The sequence below is a fragment of the Trachypithecus francoisi genome, unplaced genomic scaffold (assembly GCF_009764315.1).
Source record: "Trachypithecus francoisi isolate TF-2019V2 unplaced genomic scaffold, Tfra_2.0 Lachesis_group12, whole genome shotgun sequence".
Lineage (NCBI taxonomy): Eukaryota > Metazoa > Chordata > Mammalia > Primates > Cercopithecidae > Trachypithecus > Trachypithecus francoisi.
Window position 1 is genome coordinate 9,629,606 of NW_022681457.1, and position 22,231 is coordinate 9,651,836.

Consider the following 22,231-nt stretch of genomic DNA (forward strand, 5'->3'; position numbering starts at 1 on the left):
AATAGGGAATTCAGTGTCTGATTCCAACTATGTGACATTCTGGAGAAGGCAAAACAATAGAAAGAAAAGTTCATTGGTTACCAGAATAAAAGGCTTGGACAAGAGGAAATAATCCCAGCTGGGTGCGGTGGCTCATGCCTGTAATCCCAGCATTTTGGGAGGCCAAGGTGGGTGGATCACAAGGTCAGGAGATCGAGACCATCCTGGCTAACGTGGTGAAACCCCGTCTCTACTAACAATAAAAAAAAATTAGCTAGGCGTGGTGGCAGGTGCCTGTAGTCCCAGCTACTCGGGAGGCTGAGGCAGGAGAATGACGTGAACCCAGGAGGTGGAGCTTGCCGTGAACTGAGATCACACCATTGCACTCCAGCTTGGGCGACAGAGTGAGACTTCGCCTAAAAAAAAAAAAAAAAAAAAAAGAGGAAATAATATCAGTGGAAATGGAGATGTGCAGGAACAAATGAAGAGCAACAGAAGAAGCTAAATATTTGGGTAAAGACAGAAATTTTCAATGATGATTTCATCATGAATGAATTAAGGAAACGTTGATGCATGCTCATTCTACATTTGATGACATTGCAAACATTGTTTTGAAAACTATACTTTGCACTAAAATTAAAATTGAGTGCCTGTAATCCCAGCACTTTGGGAGGTCAAGGCAGGTGAATCACCTGAGGTCAGGAGTTCGAGACCAGCCTGGCCAACATGGCGAAACCCCATCTCTGCTAGAAATACAAAAATTAGCCGGATGTGGTGGGGGGTGCCTGTAATCCCAGCTACTCAGGAGGCTGAAGCAGGAGAATCACTTGAACACTGGAGGCGGAGGTTGCAGTGAGCCGAGATGGTGCCACTGCCCTCTAGCCTGGGTGACAGAGTGAGAGTCTGTTTCCACAACAGCAGCAACAAGAACAAAATGACAGCATGGCTCAAGTGTGTTGGCTTACACCTGTAATCCTAGTACTTCGGGAGGACGAGATGGGTGAGCTTGAACTCAGGAGTTTGAGACCAGCCTGGGCAACAAGACAAAAACCCATCTCTATCAAACAAAATAAGACAAATCAAAAATCTGTGGAGTGTGGTGGCACGTGCTTGTGGTCCCAGCTACTCAGGAGGCTGAGGTGGGAGGATCCCTGGAGCCCAGGAAGTGGAGGCTGCAGTGAGCTGAGATTGTGCTACTGCACTCCAGCCTGGGTGACGGAGTGAGACCCTGTCTCAAATAAATGAATAAATGAATAAATAAATAAATTTTAAAGATGACAGCCTACATATATATACACACACATGCCAAATAGGTACATCGATGAGAGAACACTATATATACAAAAGTACAAGGGAATTTGAACATGAGACTTCAGATGCTGATTACGGTAGCTGAGGTAGGAGGGGGAAAGAGGGTGGAGTATGTGCTACAGAAATAGTCACGCTTTATCAATTCTCTGGTTTTCCTGGAGCATGTTGACTTCACGTTGATGTTTTTTATGTGTTCTGTAAAAAAATTTTTCTTTGAATTGGCCCTTGGAAATTTACCAGTGGTGTGCTGGTAAAGGCTTGACCATCAGCTCTCTGAAAAAAAAAGCAAAAGGAAAAACAGAAAACAACCCTGACGCGTGGCATTTGCCGATTTCTCTGGTGTAAATACTCACACCACGGCTTTGACATCAGTTTCACGTTTGGTAAAACCAAATTGCGCCTACTTTGAATAGAAGGATTGGGATGGAGATATGGTTCTTGTCAGGCACTAATTAGGGAGCAAGGCTTGCCTCATATTGCCTTGGCTCTCGTGCAAGAAAAAAAAAGTAAAATCTGTGAATTTGTGTTGCTTCCTCAGCCCCATCCTGGGTAAAATCAGAGGCGTGTACAGGGCAGGGAGAAGCTGTTTATTTCCGTGCCTGCGGTTGGACCTTGTTAAAGATTAGAGCTGTGATGCTAGCCCCTGGCCGACCATATCCTGTGCATTTTCCAGTTTTGCTCAGTTCCTGACTCTGGTATAGCAGAAGCATTTTCACACCGATGACACCTGCTATGTCTTGGTAAACCCCGGAAGGGAAGGGAGGACAAGGTTAAAATACTGTTCCGAGGACCTGGTCTCTCCACAGTGCAGGCTGGAGGTGGGAGCCCATGGAAAGCCAGGTTCATCCACCGTCGGAACCCAGGCCAGGCTGCCAAGGCTAATATTCAGGACAAAGCCGGGGCAGGGTGGGAATCTTATGGAGATGACCATCGTCTTGGGGTCTTCCTTCCAGGGCTCCATCCGGGCCAGAAGATGGCGAGAGACATGGGTGAGTCCCTGCTACCACCTCACCCTCAGGTTGCTTTTTTGGCTGAACAAGAAGGCTTCTCCCAGGCAGGAAGGGTGGGGCACAGAAACGTGAGCCAATGTGGATGACCTGGGGAGGGCTTTGCAGTTGAATCTCCTGAAAACGGCAAAGAAGTGCAGACATCCAGGCAGTCTAGACTCAGATTCTGTAGACACTTCCCTTTGGCTGAGCCAAGCCAGGGTTGCTCAGAAACCGGGGTCCTTGAGATTGGATTCGATTGGAAGGAAAGACACAGGATTGCAATGTGCCGAACTCTGTGAGGACCAGGGTTTAGCTTGAGTTCCCCAGTCTGTCCACGAGGTCCAAGCTTGAGAGCATTACAGTCATCGCGTCTCGGGAGGAGGACTAGTCTGCAATGTAGTGATTATGATGGAATGTTTCAATGTTTTTGAAATGTTTGGACTATTCTGATGCAAAAACTTTCTTTTCTTTTCCTTTTTTTTTGAAACCCTCTGTTAATAAGAGATAAATATGATTCCCAGGAGCATTGCTCTATTCTGCTTTAAGTATTATTGGTCATATCTGGTCATATGGCCTGCTCTGAATCAAACCCTGAAAATGGGATTGCTAAAATCGCCTTAATCTGAACTCCATTTCCCTCCCACTTGCTCCCTGGGCTTGGAGCATAGCCACTCAAACAGAACTGGCTTTTGGTTGTTAAGGAAGAAGTGAGTAATGGCTGCAGTGCAGACCTTCATCAATGTCTGCGACAGTTACATCTGGAGACAAGCTCCCCAGTGTCCTCAGAAGCAGCAGAGATGAGAATCCGTGATAGGGTGGGCTGCTGTCCCCCTCAGCTCCATGATGCTGAAATGCACTGCTTGTCCTGGTCCTGCTCTTCATTCCAGCACCCAGCTGGGTGCCCATCTGGCCCCACACCTTAATGCCAGGTTCTAAGCACCATCTCCTGACCATTCAACACCTTCAGGATTTTGCATGTGCTATTCAACCACCTCACCCCCACCTGGAGCCAAATGACACTGTGGGATAAGGGGAAAAGAACTCAAGTTAGTAGAGTGTGTGTGTTATACATAATATATATAATAACAATTAAAATTTTTAAAGGGGCCGGGCGCAGTGGCTCACGCCTGTAATCCCAGCACTTTGGGAGGCTGAGATGGGTGGATCACATGAGGTCTGGAGTTGGAGACCAGCCTGGCTAACATGGTGAAATCCCATCTCTACTAAAATACAAAAATTAGCCAGGTGTGGTGGCAGGTGCCTGTAATCCCAGCTACTCAGGAGGCCGAGGCAAGAGAATTGCTTGAGCCTGGGAGGCGGAGGTTGCAGTGAGCTAAGATCACACCACTGCACTCCAGTCTGGGCAACAGAGCGAGACTCCATCTCCACACACACACACACACACACACACACACACACAAATTGTTAATTGTATATATATAATTATAATAGTTTATATATTAACAATTATATATGAACTTGTATATATATAATTAATAATATAATAGTTTATATATTGACAATTACATATACAACTATTATAATTTGCTATATATTATATATAAACAATTACATATGTAATGACTATATAAAATGATAAACAATTTTAACTAATAATATTATATTAATTATATTATGAGTATATGTAATCATCATTATTTATATATAATATTTATTATTATATATCATTGTTTGAATATTTAACATGAGCTCTGTCCTCTTAACAAATTTCAAGTGAACAAGACATTATGTCAACCATAGGTCGTATGTCGGACAGCAGATCTCTAGGTCCTGTTTGTTAATAACTCCCCATTCCCCCCCCCAGCCCCCGTGACCACCATTGACTGCTGTGATGTGACTCTGGTGACTTTGCAGACCTCCCGTAAGTGGCATCATGCAGTACTTGATCTCTGCGTCTGCATCGCTTGGCGTGATGTCCTCAGAGTTCGTCTGTGTTGTCACCCATGGCAGAATTTCCTTCCTTGTTAAGGCTGAGTAGTGTGTGTACCACATTTTCTGCCTCCATTCATCCGTCAATGGACATTTAGATGATTTTCACGTCTTAGCTATTGTGAATAGCATGGCAGTGATCGGAGGAGTTCAGACGGCTCTTTGCATACTGAATTTATTTCTTTGAAATGTAGACCCAGAAGTGGGATTGATTACTGAACCATAGAGTAGCTCTACTTTTAGTTTTTTGAGGAACCTCCTCACTGTTCTCTAGAGTGAGTGCACAATGTTTCAACCTCCCAAAGTTCTGGGATTACAGGCGTGAGCCACCGTGCTTGGCGCACTGTAGGATTTTTCTTAACGCATTACATACCTTGCTGGGATTTTAGCAGAGATCACAATATTAAAAACTTGGGGAAGGATTTCTATGACTCTCGTTTTAAACACGAGGAAATGTCGACTTCTAGTTTTGTCACGTCTTGCCCAAGAGCGGTGGTCGTTAACGTGTGGAGTTGGGATGACGTCCAAGTCAGTTGGTTGCCCGACCTTTACTCTGCCTTGTCCCATAGATTTAGAAAGAGGCTGACACATCAGGTAACTAGTTTAGAGTCATCCGATCATGCGGGTAAGCAACGTTTTTCAGAAGCCAAGGCCCTCCCTCTCCTTTCACTAGTGGGAAGGGCGGAAGGAACAGGGCAGAAAACTCTCCCTCTTGGGTGAGGCAGTTGCTGTGGAAACTCCACAGGCAGGAGGCCCCTGGACAGCGCATCCTGTCTGCTTGTGTCTGCTGCAGAGTTCTGGCACCAGGGCCATGTCTCGCTACCCCACCACTCTCCTGGGCCTAGGTGAGTCCTGGAGGCAGCGGGGAGGATGGAAAGGGGGTCGGGAGGTCTGGAAAGTTTACTGCTCAAGTCTGACTCCAGTGCAGAAGATTCTGGGGAGGAAAGTGTCCTCCTCCACCAAGACTGCCCTGCTGCTCTCCCGGGGCCTAAGTCTGACCAGAGAAGACCTTGTCCTAAAAACAGGGGCCTGGGTATGGGGATGAGGTCAGCTTTAAGAAGGGCTGGGGGGCCAGGCGCGGTACTCATGCCTGTAATCCTAGCACTTTGGGAGGCTGAGGCGGGTGGATCATAAGGTCAGGAGTTTGAGACCAGCCTGGCCAACGTGGTGAAACCCCATCTCTACTAATACAAAAATTAGCCAGGCGACGTGGCGGGCGCCTGTAATCCCAGCTACTCGGGAGGCTGAGGCAGGAGAATTGCTTGAACCTAGGAAGTGGAGGTTGCAGTGAGCCGAGATCGCGCCACTGCACTCTAGCCTGGGTGACAAGAAGAAAACTCCGTCTCCAACAACATCACCAAAAAGAAGGGCTAGGGGAGCAGGAGCCTTTTGGAAGAGGAGACTTTGGATTTATCTTGAAACCATTTTGCAGCAAGAAGGATTACACTGAGATAGTGGTGTCGAGGAGGGTTGGTTTGGTCATGATGAAATGCTGAGTGCCCCCCAGCTCCATCCAGCTCCCTTTTGATAGCAGCCCCGTAAGGAGACTGGGGGGGGGGGGTGGGCATTTTTCTCACTGGGGCTTCTCTTCCAGTGCTCTGCCTGGCCCAGACGATCCACATGCAGGAGGGTGAGTAACACCTTCGTCCCGTCTTCCCCATCCCCTCTGGCATCCCAAGGGCAGTTCTGGGTGGGAGTGATGTTGATGCTTAGAGGGCCTGGAGGGATCCCTTTAAGTACACCCTAGATTGCAAACTATTCCAAATGTAAAATGCATAACTCTCACCCCTTTCACTCCTTCATTCGCTACCTGTCATATTTTGCTTTTCTTATTTTCAAAACTCTTATATTTTATTTAATTTTATTTTTGAGATGGAGTCTCGCTCCATCACCCAGACTAGGATGCAGTTTCACAATCTTGGCTCACTGCAACCTCTGCCTCCCAGTTTCAAGTGATTCTCCTGCCTCAGCCTCCTGAGTAGCTGGGATTACAGGTGCCCACCACCACCCCCAGCTAATTTTTTTTTTTTTTTTTTTAGAAGAGACGGGGTTTCACCATATTGGCCAGGCTGGTCTCGAACTCCTGACCTTATGATCTGCCCGCCTCAGCCTCCCAGTGTTGGGATTACAGGCATGAGCCACTGCACCCAGCCAAAAATCTTATTTTTAATCGACAAATAATTGTATACGTTTGTGGGTTACCATGTGATGTTACAACGTATGTAAACATTGTGGAAAGATTCAATAAGGCTAAATAGCATAACAATCACATTACATACTTATAGTGATGAGAACATTTAAAATCTACTTTTAGCAATTTTGAAATATATCGTAAGTTATTATTAACTATAGTCAGCCTGCTATGCAATAGATCTCAAACACTTACTCCTCTTGTTTAACTGAAACTTTGTACCATTTGATCTGTGTCTCTCCCAAGCCCCGCATCTCCAGCCTCTAATATCATCATTCTAATCTCTACCTCTGTGAAATCACCTTTTTTGTTTGTTTGTTTGTTTTGAGATGGAGTCTCACTCTGTCACCCAGACTGGAGTGTAGTGGCACAATCTCGGCTGACTGCAATCTCCACCTCTTGCGTTCAAGCAATTCTCCTGCCTCTGAACCAGCCTCTCGAGTAGCTGGGATTACAGGTGCCTGCCACCACGCCTGGCTAATTTTTGTGTTTTTAGTAGAGATGGGGTTTCACCATGTCGGCCAGGCTGGTCTCGAACTCCTGACCTCAGGTGATCCACCCACCTCGGCCTCACGAAGTGCTGGGATTACAGGTATGAGCCACCACGCCCGGCCGAGATGAACTTTTTTAGATTCCACATGTGGTATTTGTTTTTCTGTGCCCGGCTTATTTCACTTAGCATAATGTCCTCTGGTTCATCCATGTTGTTGCAAATGATACAACGTCCTTCCTTTTTTAGGGCTGAATAATATTCCATTGCATAGACACACCACATTTTCCTCATCCATTCATTTGGCAGTGCCTCATCCATTCATTTGGCAGTGGACACTCAGGTTATTTCCAGGTCTTGGCAGCCGTGAGTAGCTCTGCAGTCACCCTGGGAGTGCAGGAGTCACCTCCACACACCAATTTCTACAACGAGAATTCAAACCCAACACCACCAAGGCTGAACCCGGCAGTGTTCCCCAGACGAGCCCACACTGTTCTTGGTGGGGAACAGGACAGTCACAAAGGGCAGACTCTGAATATTCCATCTCTTCTCCATCCTCCTAGATGCATCGTGTCACCCAGTCCTGGTGATTTCACTCTACATTTTTCTCATCTTTCCCTCTCTCTTTACTGACTTTTCCTGTGTCTCCCCTTGGATGATGGCCGCTCTCCCCTCCGTGGCTCCCCGAGGCCGGCCTTAGCCTGTCTATGCCACTGCTGCCCGCTCCCTTCCTGATCCCAGGGACGTTGTGATTTGCAAAAGCACAGACATGACCATTGTACTTTCCACCGTTTTTAAATTGTATTTAAAAATTTTTGTTTAATATCTCATTGTAGGATGAATTTTTTTTTTTCTCAGAGCCCTTCCCCTGTTTATCTTCAGATGGAATCAGACCTGTGTACCTCTCTTTGGTCTGGACATGCCCATTTTCCCAGCCACATCCTGTCCCCGTGACTTTGGGCTCACCCATCTCTACATTCCTCCAGATTCTTTCGCTTTCTCAAACACTCCATAGTCTGTTCAACATCGGGCTGTCTCACATGCTGATTTTTTTTTTTTTTTTTGAGATGATGTTTCATTCTTGTTACCCAGGCTGGAGTGCAATGGCTCGGTCTTGGCTCACTGCAAAGTCTGCCTCCCTGGTTGAAGCAATTCTCCCTGCCTCAGCCTCCCAGGTAGCTGGGATTACAGGCGCCTGCCACCGTGCCTGGCTAATGTTTTTGTATTTTTAGTGGAGACGGGGATGCACCATGTTGATCAGGCTGGTCTCGAACTCCTGATCTCAGGTCTCGGCCTCCCAAAGTACTGGGATTACAGGCGTGAGACACCTGGCACCTGGTCTGATTTTTTTTTTTTTTTGAGACGGAGTCTGGCTGTGTCGCCCAGGCTGGAGTACAGTGGCACGATCTCGGCTCATTGCAAGCTCCGCCTCCTGGGTTCACGCCATTCTCCTGTCTCAGCCTCCTGAGTAGCTGGGACTACAGTGCCCGCCACTGCGCCCGGCTAATTTTTTGTATTTTTAGTAGAGACGGGGTTTCACCGTGGTCTCGATCTCCTGACCTTGTGATCCGCCCGCCTCGGCCTCCCAAAGTGCTGGGATTACAGGCGTGAGCCGGTCTGATTTTCAAAAATTAATTAATTCAGTTTAAAATTGACCAATGAAAATTGCATGTATTTGTCATGTCCAGTATGATGTTGTGGCCTCTGCACACAGCGTGGAATGGCTACATCGAGCTGGGGAACGTAGGCATTCCTCCTGTGCTAATCATTTTATGTGGTGAGAACACTTAGAATCACCTCGATTAGCAATGTCCAATAATGTGATACATTGTTATTAACTGTAGTCACCGTGCTGTACATGATGCCTCTCGAATTTACTTCTCCTCTCTAACTGAAACCTTGTATCCTTTGAGGAACATTGACTGGCTGATTTTCCCACTTTGTGTGCCCTGCTGTCACCTGTCTACTCAGCTCAGGTAGTTTCTACTCCTCCCTCAGCGTTCAGCTCAGAGAATGCTTCCCCTGACTTTGCAGAGGAGGTCAGCTCCACCGCCCACCTGTCCCCTAGATTCCTGCGCTTACCGACAGGAAACCTACTGCAGTTCGTAGCTGCAGATTTGGACAATTCTCCGAGCAGTATCTGTCCTCCCTTCTAGACGTCCACCTCCGAAGGGCAGGCACCTTGTGTGTGTTTCTCACATTTGGGGAATTAGCAGCTCAAGAAAAATGTCTTTAAACGGATTGATAAGTAACTGAGATATGGTTGAAAGAAAGAAAAATGAACAAATGGGTGGGTTTGAGGAGATGCTGGTCAAAGGATAGAAAATTTCATCTAGACAGGGAAAGTAAATTCAGGACTGTGCAACATAAGGACTAGAGTTAATCACAATGTATCGTATGCTTGAAAATCGCTAAGAGGCAGATTTTAAATGTTCTCACTACAAAAATTAACTCTGCAAAGTAAGGTTATATGAATTAGCTTGATTCAGCGAGTCCACAGTGTATACCTGTACCAACATATCATGTGGTACACCTTCAATATATGCAGTTTTAATCTGTCAATAACAAAGAATGAGTGAAGACGGGATGAGCGAATTGAAGCCCTGCCAGCTCTCTGCCCTGCTCAGGGATTTTGCTAATTTTGACACAACCTTCCTGTTTCAGGACATCAAACCTGCCCTTCCTCCTCCACCCCAAGCCCAGTTGAGATAAACAGGGGTTTTCAAGAGCTTTAATAACAAGGAAATGCAAATTCGGCTGAGGAGAAAGGAGAAACTATAGAGGAAAACCCAGAGGTGGTGGCTCCACAGAGACCTGCATTAGCCATGGGGACCTGCCACGGGCTGGGCATCTGCTGTGAGCAGATCAGGGCTGGGTCAGGGCTGGGTCAGGGCTGGGGGCTTCACCCTCACCCCACCGGACCCTCACAGGAGCCTGGCAACCCCCGTCCCACACTCAGTCCCACCCGGGGACCGGCCAGTGCCCTTCCGGCCCCAGCACGAGCCATCTCCAGAGTCCTCGCTTCCCTGTCCCTTGTCCTTCACAAATGACCCTGTCATCCCCGTCCTGTGCCTCTCTCCCGCCCTCTGTCCCTCTGGAAAGTGGCCCTGGGTTCTGCAGCAGACATGAGGGGCCCCAGGCTGCTCTGACACTTCCCACATAACCCTGAGCAAGGCCCAAGTTGTGAGCAAGTCTCAGGGTCCTTATTGTCAACTGGGAAAATAACTCCGCAGCGATGAGAATTCCCGCGCATGTAGAAGGTGCAGGAGGCGTGGCGATGTTCTAAGGCTGGGCTGTGGTCGTGGCTGCACAACTCTACAAAATTGCTAAAATCCCTGAAGTGTGATACTAAAATGACGTGTGTGGCATGGTGACTTCCTACGGTGGACACTGAGGTCCTTCTCTGCTTCCCTCCTAGGGCCCCTGCCCAGACCCTCCATCTCGGCTGAGCCAGGCACCGAAATCCCCCTGGGGAGGCCTGTGACTTTTGTGTGCCGGAGCCCAGTTGGGGTTCAAACATTCCGCCTGGAGAGGGAGGGTAGATCCGAGTTCAATGATACTAATGATGTGTCTCAAGCTAGTCCATCTGAGTCCGAGGCCAGATTCCGCATTGACTCAGTAAGTGAAGGAAATGCCGGACATTATCGCTGCCTCTATTCGAAGTCCACCAGATGGTCTGAGCGCAGTGACTACCTGAAGCTGGTGGTGAAAGGTGAGGACGTCACCTGGGCCTTGCCCCAGTCTCAGCTCGGCCTTCAAGCTTGTCCCCAGGTCCCTGGACCCTGTTCCAGCTGCTGCCCTCTCTCTGTGGCCACACTTGCCCTCCTGACCCCCAAGCCCTCCTCTCCCCCTCTCCCTCTGCACACACCTCCCCTCTGCCTTCGCACCTGCTTAGGTCCCTGGAGCCCTGGTCTCCTCTGGACGCCACGGATGGCCTGGACACTCAGCCCCAGCATCCGGTGGGCTCAGAGCTGGCTCCGCGTGGCTGGGTGGGGAGTGGGTTCCCAGAGATTAGGGGGCGACCCCCCTACAAGGGGATGAGTGTCTTTTCACACAGGATGGATGGTCTCACTTGTTATTCCTTTCCACTGAGCCAGAACCTGCCCCAGGCAATGTGCTTCTCCTGGTGTGGTTCATCTCCCATTGGGCAGAGCACAGGGCCCAGGGATGGCCCCTGGTCAGGGCTGGACAGTGCTTTGGGAAAACCTTTGGTATGTGACCACACGCACCCCTGTGTGTGCTCAGCCCGAGATGTCCTGGAGTCAAAGTCCACCGGAGAGGCTCCAACCCACCTTCATGTCCCCCCAGGACCTCAAAGGTCCCCTGAGGTCAAGCAGAGCTTGGGGTGGGAGGAGCAGAGGGAGTGAGCAGCCCCAGGGAGAATGGGGCAAGCAGCGGGGCTCTCCCCAGCCTCCTGTCCCCTGACCCGTTTTCTCAGGAGTCTCGGGACGTTGTCTGGGATTGCCTGATGGCCATGCGGCCTTTGGATGGGGGCTCAGGGTGGAGGAGGGCAGGTTGGTTGGGACGGGTTCTAAATCCTTCTCCTGCCTCTGTTCACAGAAACCTCTGGAGACACGGACTCCCCCGTCACAGAGCCTGGCTCCTCAGCTGGTCAGTAGCAGGGTCCTCAGCCGGAAGGGATTACAGGGGATCTGTGCTGGGGATGCAGCTCCGGGTCCAGCCCTCGGCCCTGGGCTTGGAGTCAAGGACTAGGGAGGCCACGGGAAGGGACTGACACCCGCCCAGCTCTGGGAGGTGGCTAATGCTCCTAGAGACCATAGCAACAATGGTACTGTAATTGCAATCTCGTTCCATGCCACGAACCGTGGAAAGCACTTAATGCAAACACCACTCTCTGGGGGAGGTACTAGTCTGATTCTCTAACTCCTCCTCCTCTCTAATATGCAAAACATAAAGTTTCTTGCTTAAAGTCACAAGACTATGAAGGGGCAGGGGCAGGGGCAGGGGCCACCCACCTGGGCAGCCCCACCCCAGACTTTCGGGTTCTCCTGAGCCCCACGCTGCCCCCTTGTGGGCGTGGCCTCACCATTCACCCCGCTCTGCACCTGATGGAGGGACTTAGAACTCACCTTCCAACCTGGGACACCCGGAGAGGGACGGTGATGCTCCTATTGGCTCTGTGATCTCCAGGGGAGGCCTGAACAGTGGAGGAAGGTCCCGTAAGAGGAGGAGGGTGCCACAGGGAGGGGACGGAGCCTGTGAACGGTGACCAGGATGAAGCCATGGGGCTTCCCTTCCATCTGGCTCTGCCCTGGACTCTGTGATGGGAGAGAAGCTACCCCAAGTCCTTGGGTCTCAAGTTGTCCATCTCCCCCTGTGATCTGTGACCAGAACCTCCCAGGGGAGGACACGGGGTCATAAGCCATCCGCAGACCCTTCTCCACCTGGGTTTCCATCACCAGAGTGGTCGTCCTTGGTCACCCAGTGATGGCCTGTGAGGCTCGGGCTGTGAGCTCAGGCAGGTGGGACCAGGGGCTGAAGCCACACGGGGAGGTGGGAGGAGCGATGCTGTGCTCCATCCGGACCCCCTCAGAGGCTCCTGGGCTGCCGGGGCACAGCAGGACGTGCTCCTGAGTCCAGCCGATCTGGTTCAAGTCCAGTGTCTGGTTTTTATTAGCCTTCTGTCTGCGGGAATATCTTGCCTCTCTTTCTCTCCCTCTCTTCTCCTTCCCTCTCTCCTCTCTCATGTTTCATGCAGTGACATATAAAGCTTGCGAGGACAGACCCTCCTGCCAGATTGCTGGGTTCATGGCTCAAATCCCGGTGGTTCTGCCACCTCCCGGCTCTATGCCTGACAGTGACTCACCCAAACCTCCTGTGTCCCAAATTCCTCATGTGAAACACAGGCGATAAAAGAGCTGTCCTGGTAGAACCATTTAGGGGAGACTTGAGTTCAGGTATCCACGGCGCTGACATCAGTGCTGATTAGAAAGCCCCAAAGGAGGGGTGCTGCTATTAATACTGAGGAAGTATTTTGCCCTCACAGGGACTGTGACAGGCACTGAAGGCTCCGGATTTGACGCATCATGAATGAGGAGAAATGGCCTCCCGTCTTGTGAACTTCAATGGGGAGAAATAATTAGAATGAGCGTTAGAAATGCACAGATGCCTATACATGCATATACAAATAAAAAGATATGATTTGCAATGGAGAATTTCAGATCTATCATTTCAATTACATTAAATATGTTCACATCATATATTACATATATAAGGAACATAATCATATAATAAAAATATGTTAATGTATCACCACATATCACTATAATGTATACTATATTATATGAAGATATTATATTTACAATATATAGTGTAATAACTTTCGGGTGCTATAATTAATAAACATAGGTATAAACATAAATATATATTATCTATTTATAGTTTATAATTATAATGGAAACATTTTATATTTAATTATATATTTATATGTAATAAACATTATACATTATACATTACAGTGAATATATGTAACATATAAGTAATTATAAATCATATACAATTAACATTATATTCATTAAATTATAATGTATATGCTAAGATTGCATAATTAAAATATATATTTGTTATATTTTATATGTTTGCATAATACATGATACATATAGCTATAAATAATCTAAAAGCTGTAATATTGCACATTTTAAATGGTGGCAGATGTTATGAAGACCAATCCCAGGAAGTCATGGTGTAGAACAATGGGTAGTGTCCTGGACCTTGGGCCGTAAACGAGGCAAGAGGGAAGGACACTCCAAAATAGAATGTCTGCCTTTCTGGAAGGATATTGAAGATGCTGCAGGGAAGGGGAGGGACCGCTGTTCCTGGAAGAGGGACTCGTGGCCTTGGACCCTGGGTTTGGGGGAGCCTGCAGGACCCCATTTTGTCACCTGTGAATTGGGTAGTGGCGTGCACTGTGCAGAGGAGGGTGAATGTTCGAGGAGATGACGGGCGGGCCCGCAATGCGCTGCGCAGGGAGCCTGGGTGGTGCTGCACACACTCACCCGCTAGCTGCAGGGCTTCAGGAAACAGGAGCACATCTGGTCTTGGATTCTTCCCACGGGAGGGCGGGTTACCTCCCCATCAGGGAGTTGCCGCAAGGGCAGATAAAATCAGACACGGGGATTCTTGCACTCTGGTGGGAACCCAGAAGGAGGTCAGGGAGGGAAGGTCTCCCTTCCTCTTGTTACGGGTGGTTGGTCTCTTCCTAGATCCGCGGAGGGCAGAGAGCAGCGATGTCTACCACAGCTTCACGCCCAGGAAACAGGCTGTATCTGCACCGTCCAGTAGGGATGGCATCAGGCACATGGGGTCACTGAGCCCTCCAGGTGCAGACAGTGCAGCTGGCTTCTCACACCATTCAACTTTGGATAAATTTAAATATCAATCGCTACGTGTGACTCTCATACTGGACAGTAGATGTAGATAGTTTCCATTATCACAGAAGACTCTGCTGGTCGGTGCTGGTCTAGAAGGAGCGGTCAGGGTCCTGGGGAGTGAAGAGAGATCCCCACAGCGGATGTGGGAGGACTCAGAGCCTTCTCTGTCCAGCTCAGGACTCTAACTCCTCCTCCTTCTGATTCCTCCCTCACAGGACCCACGCAGAGGCCGTTGGACGACAGTCACAATGAGCGTGAGTGATGAGGGCCATGGAGCATAAGCCTGGTGTGTGCCTCTTGGGGAGGGAGAAAGAGGTCAGGCTTTGGGGTTGATCAGATTCCTGCTCTGCTAATGGCCGGCTGTGTCCCTGTGCAGAGGACCCCAGCACTCAGGACCCCCATGGTGGAGGAAGGGGTTAACGATCCCTGTGCTGCAGGATGACGATGATGATGATGATGATGATGATGATGATGATGATTTTTGAGACAGACTCTCGCCCTGTCGCCCAGATTGGAGTGTAGTGGCGTGATCTCAGCTCACTGCCTCCTCCACCTCCCGGGTTCAAGCGATTCTCCTGCCTCAGCCTCCCAAGTAGCTGGGATTACAGGCATGTGCCACCACACCTCGCTAATTTTTATATTTTTAGTAGAGGTGGGGCTTCACCATGTCGGCCAGGATGGTCTCAATCTCTTGACCTCGTGGTCCTCCCGCCTCGGCCACCCAAAGTGCTGGGATTACATGCCGGAGCCACCATGTCCCCTGCTGCAGCACTCTTATTTACCTGAGAGATTTTATATATTAGTACGTCTATGACAAGCACACGTCATGTGTGTGGTATACAGGAGGTGCTCAGTAAATGCACACTGCTGAAAACCTGTTTCTATCTTTCTTAGATGCACCTGCTTCCCAAGGCCTGAGTGCTGAGCATCTTTATATTCTCATCGGGGTCTCAGTGGTCTTCCTTTTTTGTCTCCTCCTTCTGGTCCTCTTTTTCCTCCATTGCCAGAATCAGATAAAGCAGGGTAGGTCTCAGGGTCAGGGTGGAGTGACCTGGGGAAGCTGTCAGGAGAGGCTAGGAAGAAGGTCTCCTTAATTCATACCCCGACTGTCCTCAGGGCCCCCCAGAAGCAAGGATGAGAAGCAGAAGCTACAGCAGAGGTGAGGCCCGTGGGAGTGACTCCTGGACCTCCACCCAGTCCTCTGCCCCCAGGCTGCCCCTGCGGTTCACTTTTATTTTTCCTCTCAGGCCCGACCTGGCTGTTGATGTTCTAGAGAGGACAGCAGGTAAAGGGGGAGGAGGAGGGGCAGGCCTGAGATGGGGAAGTGGGAACTTCTTGCCAATCCAGATGCAATGTGGGGGGCGGAGGGAAGAATCTTTGGGAACATTCTAGAAGGTTGTATTATAGCTTGGGTGCAGGATGTCAACTGAAGCTGGGGGTTCTCAGGCAGATTTGCTTTATGACATCCTTCCCAGAAAACTGGCCATGTATTTTCTCCCCCAGACAAGGCCACAGTCAATGGACTTCCTGAGAAGGATAGAGAGACGGACAACTTGGTGAGCCTTCCTACTAGCTATTCAAGTTCCCCACATTTAACAGCCTAAAAAAAATCTCAGCTCCTTGGACTGGGAATCCAGGAGTGGCTCAGCTGGGTGGTTCTGGCTCATGGCCTGTGCTGAGGTTGCTGTTGAGAGGTCGCCCAGGGCTGTGTGCATCTGAAGGCTCCCGTGGGCTGAGGATCCACGTCCAAGACGCTCACTCCCATGGCTGTGGGCAGGAACCCTCTGTTCCTCTCACAAGGGCCTCTCCACACCGCGGATTCCCCCAGAGGGAGGGATCCAAGGATGGGTGGCGAGGAGGGGCAGAAGCACAATGTCTTTTACCTCAGCTTGGAAGTCAGGAGTCTTCCCTTCTGCCTTGTTCATTGTCACGTAGACCAACTCTAATACCCTGTGGGAGGGCTCTTCACACGGTTGCAATTTCAGGAGAGGGTCCTCGGGGCCCATGGAGATGGCCGCCACAGCCCTCCAGCCCCACAGCCCCTCACCTCACCCTCCACCAGGCACTCCCTCACCCTGGGTCTCTCTCTCCCAGGCCCCGGCGGCAGGGAGTTCCCAGGAGGTGACGTATGCTCAGCTGGACCACTGGGCCCTCACACGGAGGACAGCCCAGGCTGGGTCCCCACAGTCCACAGAGCCCATGGCTGAGTCCTGCACATATGCAGCCATTGCCAGACACTGACCCCAAGCCCACCTGACCTCTGCACCTGAGGATATAAAGTCACTCTAGGAAAAGCCTGAAGTGGCCATTTGGAAGGCTTCCTTTTGGATTCATCATCGTCTGGAAAGGGAGCCAGACAGCTGTCCTGGAGACATGAGCTGGAGACGAGTTTTCTAACCAGCATCCAGAAGTTTCCTTAACCAGGTGGTTCTTTCTACAATTGACCAGCTCCTTGAATAGATTGTGTTGCCACTGATTCCAGAGACCCAGATACATACACCTGACTACTTCTAGAAACGAAGCTCTAATCAGCTAGCTGTTTCCAGAGACCCATCTACAATTGTCTGGCTGTCTCTAGAGCTCCAGCTCCAGTTGTCTGGCTGTTTCTAGAGACACAGCTACAGTTGTGACTGTTTCTAGAGACCCAGCTGCAGTTGTCTGGCTGTTTCTAGAGACCCAGCTTTATTCACCTGACTGTTTTCAGAGACCCAGCTATAGTCACCTGGCTATTTTCAGAAACCCAGCCACAAGTTGTCTCCAGAGACCCAGCTACAAACACCCAGCTGATCTGAGGAGCGGTGATGCAGTCTCCCAGCTGGTCCTAGGTGTCTCCTGTGAATCTCCAATGACCCCAGAGACTTTGTTGGAATGATCTGCTCTTCTGACCCCAAAGACCTTCCTAGAAGTGAAGAGCTAACCTTGAGACAGTGCTATACATTTACAGCTGAGAGCTAAGCCTGGTTCTCTAGGTCATACTTTACTCTGTGCATCAGTAAATAATTCTGAAGACATCACACCTGGCTGCCAGATGCCTGGTCCTGGGTGCACAGGCCACTTGGGCTGAGTCTCTGCCTTCACAGTTGTTCAAAACTGAGTGAGGGAAACAGGACTTACAAAGGAGGTGTCAGCGTTTTCATTTTAAAATTGAGTGGACCAAGATTGCATATATTCCGGGCGTACAATGGGATAATTTGATACACATTGCGCAAAGATCGCCATAATCAAATTAATGAGCACAGTCGTCCTCACCCGTGCCGTACCCAAGACCTCCTGTACTTGCTCATCACAGGACTCAGAGTTGGTGTCAGTGCTTTCAGATGGAGCCTGTGTTTCAGGGATGAATGAGGGAGGTGTCTGAGGGACGCGTGGGTGGGTGCAGACAGAGAGCTGACCTCACCTGCCCAAAGCTTCACACACACGCACAAGCATGTGTACACTCACACGTGCACACAGCATGCCCACACGCTCACGTGTCCCGAGAGAGCCCTGAGTCCACTGCTGGATGAGGCATATCCATGTCTCCGCCCACTTGTGTGGTCTCATGTGGTCTCCCAACTCAGATTAAAACAGGAAATTACTCTGTGAGTCACCAGAGGGGGAGAGAATCTCTGAGTTAATTTGTGTTTATCTTTAAAAACAAAACAAAATGTAACAAAACAAAAGAAAACAAAATAAAACAGTGCCAAGCCTGAAGTGGCGACTCAAACGGGCACGGCTTCTGGTGCGGCCCTGCCTGGAAAGGACTGCACAGGTAAACAAATATCAGACCATCACATTCTACCCCCTAAAACAGACTGTTATGATCTATCAATGAGCAGGAAGAATATCCAAAAATCCCGGAAAACCGGAACCAAAACAAAAACAGAAAAGGCACTTGCCGGCCTTTACAAGAAGGATAGTTAAAAAATTATCCATATATAATACATACATAAAATACACATTATATATAAAGTAAATATATATTTAATAAACAAATATAAATAAATAATATATATTATATATTTACATATAATATATAATACATATAGATATATATAATTTTTTTTTTTTTTTTTTTTTTTGAGACGGAGTCTCACTCTGTCGCCCAGGCTGGAGTGCAGTGGCCGGATCTCAGCAGCTCACTGCAAGCTCCGCCTCCCGGGTTTACGCCATTCTCTTGCCTCAGCCTCCCGAGTAGCTGGGACTACAGGCGCTCGCCACCTCGCCCGGCTAATTTTTTGTATATTTTAGTAGAGACGGGGTTTCACCGTGTTAGCCAGGATGGTCTCGATCTCCTGACCTCGTGATCCGCCCGTCTCGGCCTCCCAAAGTGCTGGGATTACAGGCTTGAGCCACCGCGCCCGGCCTATAATTTTTTTTTTTGAGATGGAGTCTCGCTTTGTCACCCAGGCTGGAGGGCAGTGGTGCGATCTTGGCTCACTGCAACCTCCACCTCCAGGGTTCAAGCAATTCTCCTGCCTCAGCCTCCCGAGTAGCTGGGACTACAGGTGCCTGCCACCACACCCAGCTAATTTTTGTATTTTTAGTAGAGACGGGGTTTCATCATCTTGGCCAGGCTGGTCTGGAACTCCTGACCTCAGGTGATCCGCCTGCATTGGCCTCCCAAAGTGCTGGGATTACAGGCGTGAGGCACCGCGCCTGGCCGATATATATAATTTTAAAAACTTCAACAAAAGCTCAGCCAGCTCTTTCTATGGGGCAATTGCTAATTTAGTTGTACACAAATAATGACACATTAAGTCCTTGTATACACTGTCCTCAGCATGCCTTATTATTCTCCCCCTTTTTCTTGGAGAAACTATGGACTGAGACATGGAGCAACCTCTCCAAGGTCAGCCAGGTCTCAGGGGCAGGGGCTGCCCACCGTATAGGGTTCCTGAACTCCAGGACAGGCTGCAGCTCACCGTGCTGGGAGGTTTCTGCCCTGCTATACTCTCCAATTTTAATTTGTACTGAGTTTTAATTTTCTATGTGTGCTCAAGTTTAATTTCCTTCCAGGATCTGTTTCCTAGACGTGTGCTCTTTATTTTTGCTTTCTTCTGTTACATGATGACTGATTTTCTCTGTTCTTCACGTGGGACACATTCTCCTTGCTCTCTCTCTCTCTCTCTTTCTCTCTGGTGTGCGTGTCTCTGCATCTATGTATCTCTGTCTGTCTTCTCTCTGGTTGGTTTTCAGCTATTAGTGCAGTATTTTCTCCCATCACGTCTTGTGTGTTTGGCTTGGACCCTGAGATGGACAGGTGGGTAAATGAGGCCTTCAGCAAAGGTTGGCCAGCCTGACCTTAGCAGAGAGAAGATGTGTGAATTTTTCTACCCCTGCAGAGCACAGGAGGGCTGAGCAGACCCCAGCACCTGTTCCAGTGTAAGGAAGTGCAGAAATTCCAGTCAGTGAGGCCGCAGTGAAAAGCAGGGCAGCCATAGTTTAGGGGAAATTAAACAAAAGCACCCAACTGTTCTTGTGTGGGGATTGGTGGAAAGAGGAGGGGTCCAGGGAGAGGAGAGAAGAGCAGAGGCAGCAACTCATCTTTTCTTCTGGATCCTCCAACGTGCGCAATGCAGGGGTTGGGACTCAGGGCTATGGGTCTGGGGACACTGCTGTGTGGAGGGGATGATGTCCTTCCTGCTCCACAGTCCCCAAGCCCACCTGGAGGAGGAGCCACGTTTAACCCACCTGGTGGTGCAGCGCGGCCAGGCAGAGAGGGAAGGCCCACCCTATGATCATGACCCCACCCCAGTTCCCCTGAGGAGTGTCCTGGGGGTGAACATCAGGGGGCTGCAGTGGGGCCCAACATGGAGGGGAGGAGAGGCCTCGCTTGGGCCAGATGGAGCAGCAGCAGATACTCACAGATGTCCCTGAATCCCTGGGACTAAGTGGACATTGAGTCAACAAGAAGGATCCCCAGGCCTTGAGGGAGCAGAGAGAGGAAGGAAGGACCCGTGGCCATCAGGTACAGACATCAGTGGGGTAGCCCCACAATCTAGTAAGCAAACCCCACAGACCTCACTCAGCTCAGACCCAAAGCCCAAAGGCCAGCAGGAGGGCATAGAACCACTGTCCCAAGCATCACCGTTGACCCCTGCTTCCTCCATATTGGACACTACCCTGGGAAGGAGCTCAGGAGAGATGGAAACTGGGAAGATGAAATCGTACTAAAGAAAGTGAAAAATGATTGTGAAGGGCTGAGTGTAAACTCCAAGGATTGTGTGTGTGTGTGTTCACCAGGGGCAACTTATGAGGAAGAGTGACATCAATGATAGAAGACATACTTCTTTTTTATTTTATTTTTATTTATTTATTTATTTTTTGAGATGGAGTCTTGCTCTGTCGCCCAGGCTGGAGTGCAGTGGCACAAACTCTGCTCACTGCAAGCTCTGCTCCTGAGTTCACGCCATTCTCCTGCCTCAGCCTCCCGAGTAGCTGGGACTCCAGGCGCCCGGCTCCTTTTCTGGATTTTTAGTAGAGACGGGGTTTCACTGTGTTAGGCAGGATGATCTCGATCTCTTGACCTTGTGATGCGCCCGCCTCAGTCTCCCAAAGTGCTGGGATTACAGGCTTGAGCCACCGCGCCCAGCCCCATAGAAGACGTATTTCTTCCATTGAACAGAGTGCACCATGAGCTGTTGCACAAACACACACAAACCCACACCGACACATACAAGGATGGAATTCTCACTGGCAAGCAGTGCTATTTAACTCCTCAGGTATTAGCTACCAAGGAAAGAAATACGATTCATTGGATTTTTGATGATGCTTCAGTGAAATAAACCAGAGTCTGTTCCATCGAAAATGCCAGGTAAATGTTGACTATTTTTATTTTTCTGTTTTATCATGCATATATAATAGGCTTTCCCCCCCCAACAGGATCAATATTTTGCAGGCTTTTTAATAAACTGCTTGTTCTCTTAAAAATTCACCAGAAGCATCCCTCCCTCTGTTGCACGTCCGCAATGAGCCCTCATAGTTTGTAGCACATCCCACACTGCACACCCTCCTGAAAAATGCTTGGTTTGTATGGATATACAAATGCTTGGTTTGGATAGTATGCCCTGTCCTTTTCTCTCCCCACCAGCCTTTCCCATGTGGAGACACATCATTTAAAAATGTTTCACATTTGATAGGGAGTCAGTGGCGCTATGTATGGGCTGTGTTTCAGTTTCTTTGCATGTGGAGAATTTTTTTTTTTTTTTGAAATGGCGTCTTGCTCTGTCACCCGGGCTGGAGTGCGGTGACGTGATCTTGGCTCATTGCAACCTCCACCTCCCAGGTTCAAGCGATTCTCCTGCCTCAGTCTCCTGAGTAGAGTAGCTGGGATTACAGGCATGTGCTACCACGCCTGGCAAATTTTTGTATTTTTAGTAGAGACGGGGTTTCACCATGTTGGCCAGGCTGGTCTCAAACTCCTGACCTCAAGTGATCTACCCCACCTTAGCCTCCCAAAGTGCTGGGATTACAGGCATGTGCTACCACACCCGGCAAATTTTTGTATTTTTAGTAGAGACGGGGTTTCACCATGTTGGCCAGGCTGGTCTCAAACTCCTGACCTCAAGTGATCTACCCCACCTTAGCCTCCCAAAGTGCTGGGATTACAGGCATGAGCCACTGTGCCCAGCCAAAATGTGGAGAATTTTAATAGGTATTTTGTTGCCGACCTTTTTCTTCCTGTTTCTTTGGGGATTCGGGTGGTTACTTTCACACAGAAAGAAAACAGCTTTTTCTGAGGACAGTGGTTCCCACCATGGAACTGAGATGCCCTGAGCGCGTGAGAGATGCCCAGAGTGACAATCACAGCACCGTGATCTGCAGACCACTTCTCGGCTTCTGTCTAGAGTGGAGGCCAGGGGTCCAGACTTCCCTTTCTCAGACTGTTGGACCAGCTGGGCAGGGTGTTGAAGAAAAAAAAAATCCAGTGTCACTTGTTAAGGCACAG

The 22,231-nt window shown here is 49.2% G+C and overlaps 2 protein-coding genes across 18 annotated transcripts in view; both read left to right on the forward strand.

Moving 5' to 3' along the window:
* Positions 1-22,231, forward strand: part of LOC117091354 — a 161,063-nt gene that overhangs the window by 26,590 nt on the left and 112,242 nt on the right.
* Positions 1,745-17,991, forward strand: LOC117093679 (leukocyte-associated immunoglobulin-like receptor 1). Of its 17 annotated transcripts, none has more exons than XM_033229145.1 (12): positions 1,745-3,325; positions 4,105-4,161; positions 4,975-5,074; positions 5,824-5,859; positions 10,329-10,622; positions 11,471-11,521; positions 14,517-14,555; positions 15,196-15,324; positions 15,418-15,460; positions 15,549-15,586; positions 15,805-15,857; positions 16,396-17,991. In XM_033229145.1, exons 3-12 carry the CDS (start codon positions 5,041-5,043, stop codon positions 16,540-16,542), a joined length of 864 nt encoding a protein of 287 aa, XP_033085036.1. In that variant the 5' UTR covers positions 1,745-3,325; positions 4,105-4,161; positions 4,975-5,040; the 3' UTR covers positions 16,543-17,991. The 17 variants fall into 17 exon arrangements, with proteins under 17 accessions (XP_033085036.1, XP_033085035.1, XP_033085031.1 ...); XM_033229148.1 differs by lacking the exon at positions 4,105-4,161 and having other exon boundaries at positions 1,996-2,279; positions 2,981-3,094; XM_033229139.1 differs by lacking the exon at positions 4,105-4,161 and having other exon boundaries at positions 2,145-2,279; positions 2,981-3,094; positions 15,777-15,857; positions 16,396-16,517.

What these genes read in the sequence shown, in the direction of transcription:
- LOC117093679 (XM_033229148.1), top strand. Translation starts at nt 2,208, where the DNA reads ATGGAGATGACCATCGTCTTGGGGTCTTCCTTCCAGGGCTCCATCCGG. An exon ending in GACGATCCACATGCAGGAGG is followed by an intron (nt 5,860 to 10,328) that starts GTGAGTAACACC and finishes CTTCCCTCCTAG; the next exon opens with GGCCCCTGCCCAGACCCTCC. An exon ending in CCAGAATCAGATAAAGCAGG is followed by an intron (nt 15,325 to 15,417) that starts GTAGGTCTCAGG and finishes GACTGTCCTCAG; the next exon opens with GGCCCCCCAGAAGCAAGGAT.